The sequence below is a fragment of the Papilio polytes genome, unplaced genomic scaffold, assembly GCF_000836215.1.
Source record: "Papilio polytes unplaced genomic scaffold, Ppol_1.0 DF824102.1, whole genome shotgun sequence".
NCBI lineage: Eukaryota > Metazoa > Arthropoda > Insecta > Lepidoptera > Papilionidae > Papilio > Papilio polytes.
The window spans coordinates 4,758,220-4,760,772 of record NW_013525102.1 but is presented as its reverse complement, the minus strand read 5'-3'; the positions used below and the strand labels follow the sequence as shown (position 1 = coordinate 4,760,772).

The 2,553-nt window shown below is 38.9% G+C and overlaps 1 protein-coding gene across 1 annotated transcript; it reads right to left on the bottom strand.

The window, feature by feature from the left end:
- Window positions 1-525: 525 nt before the first annotated feature.
- LOC106099826 lies at window positions 526-2,547 on the bottom strand. Its single transcript, XM_013278493.1, has one exon. The coding sequence runs from the start codon at window positions 2,468-2,470 to the stop codon at window positions 1,595-1,597; it is 876 nt and encodes a 291-aa protein (XP_013133947.1). The 5' UTR covers window positions 2,471-2,547; the 3' UTR covers window positions 526-1,594.
- Between the last annotated feature and the right edge of the window lie 6 nt (window positions 2,548-2,553).

The window sequence follows — 2,553 nt, the reverse complement described above, 5'->3', positions numbered from 1 at the left end:
ACAATTTGCCTATGTGATGTGCTATATGGCTTCAGCCATGATTTATTCTTTAGTATGTAAGGTAATAAAACATTAGTTATGTGTAAAAATCCTGAAGTGGTATACCGACATGAATCCGAGATCCTTGACCTTTTCGGAGATGGCGACTTGACATTGTAAGGTGCAAGTTAAAGAACATAATACTAATCTTGATGATGTTTTTGACCTATCGTCGAAAACAAAATCCTGAATTTCACGTAGGTTCCTTCACGTTAGATACCAAAAAGTGGAGCTAAACGATAATCACTAAATTGTAACAATACTTTTGTGAAAATAGAAAAACGAATTGTTTTGGTTTTACCAATTCACTCTACTTATAATGGTACAAAAGTTATACTGCCTCGTACTTCTTAACTAAAAATAAACGCTTTGGAAGATGTAGAGTTTCTGTAACGTTTTAAAAACAGACGTAGAAAAAAAAATGTTTGGCCTTCAAAAGCTATTGTTAGGATCTGGATTATGCAGACGTGACCTACAGACATATACATGTCGGAGTACCGAGCGGCGGAGGTGTAAGCTCCGAAGGCGGATTATTTACTTGATTGGTATCGTCTTGCATTATGGGCGTGTGTTTGGGAGATTCTTGAAAGTATAACCGCAAAACAACCAGTGACACTGTTTTATTACAAATTAGTACACATCACAATATAATCAGATCACTAAAACTTATGAAAAACACGAGCCAATGGATTTGTAAGCGCACACAGCTCGATCATCACCTGACATTCCAACCGTCAAATAGATCGTTGCTCTGACGCGTACGAACCCATTCGGGGTTGCCCGCTCATGAATTAAAATTAACCATTCTTCATTTAACTAATTTTACATATTGGCAACACTTTAAAAATAACTATTCAATTGAAATATTAATCGATTTAAGTAACAATAATTGCGCGCCGTTACGGCCGTCCTGCAACATCGCACGTCCTCGTGCGTCTATTACTCCTCCTCATCTGTAAACAACAAAGTTTTCATTCGTCAAAGTGTTAACGCCATTAACACTCGGTCATTCTGACACACTAAAACAACTTCTACTAAACAGTTGTCTAGCAACAGATATTATTCAAATTAGTATTATTATAATTCACACACAGATTTAAAGTTAAACAATACTACTAATTTGCGTTTTGCTAGTTAACAACAGACAGATATATAGTGAATTGACTGGTGTCACTCAAACGAATACCACATCAGTAGGTATCAAGCATATCATTACCACTCAAACGAATTACACACTAGACAATTTCACATAGATCACACAGCCACACACAGATGAATGTCACCATGGCGTATGCAGTACAGGTCAACGCCACTCACTCTATTCCCACACTATAGAGTAACACACAAGCGATAGATGAGCCTATGTCACACAGTCAAATACCACACAGATCGATGCCACACAGGCCGATGCTACTCAGCCTGATGCCACACAGGCCGATGCCTCACAGGCCGATGCCACACAGGCCGATGCCACACAGGCTGATGCCACACAGGCTGATGCCACACAGGCTGATACCACACAGGTTAATGCCACACAGGCCAATCACTAAGAAATTTAAGACTGTAACTTACCAGCGCCGTTAGCGGTGCATCCTGACTCAACTGATTCTATTGGTTCATCTAGTGCAAGATTCAACTCCAAAGGAACGTAGCATTCAGGAATAGATTTTAAGCGGTCATGGGCATATTTGTATGTCCGATTGGAATCCAATGCTTTGAGTAGATACCTGTCACCATCAAGTAACTCTACAACCCTGTATGGTCCCTTAAATTTGGGTTCTAACTTTGTCTTATTTCGTTCTTGATTTTCTAACAAAACATAGTCACCTACATTAAAGTTTTTTACTTTTGCTTTATTTTTGTCAAACCTAGATTTTTCCATTGAAGCACTTGCTTCAATTGATTGCGCCGCTTGTTCTCTTATAGTTTCTAAATCAACGTCAGTCTCATTTGTATCGCATGTCATTAACTGTAAGGGTCTAGCTACTTTTCCAATAAGTAATTCAAGGGGACTCGCTTTTGTGGTTCGATTTGTTGTGCAATTCAAGGCTAACTGCACTTCGGGTAATGCCGTTTGCCAAGATTTATTGTTATCCAACTCCACCGTGGTTAAAATATTTTTTAATGTAGACATTACACGTTCTACCTGACCATTAGCGCGACTAGAACCTGTAGCTATTAAATGTAGGTTAATATTGTGCGCGGCACAAAACTCTTTAAAGTCGTTACTGGCAAAACAACGTCCCTGATCCGCTATTACACGTATTGGAGCTCCAAATAATGATACTCCTGCTTTTAAAGCTCTTATGGCATTGGTAGAGTCAATGTTAACAGTATGATGTAAAAGTACATACTTTGTGAAAGCATCAACTGATACAAAGATGTATTCTTTTGCATCTCGCTTGCCGCTTAATTTGCCTGTCGCGTCCATGTGTATAGTATGCCATGGTACTGTGACTTTAGGGATTGGGTGAAGTTCAGCTTGAATTTTTCCTGAATGACATTTGGCCATTT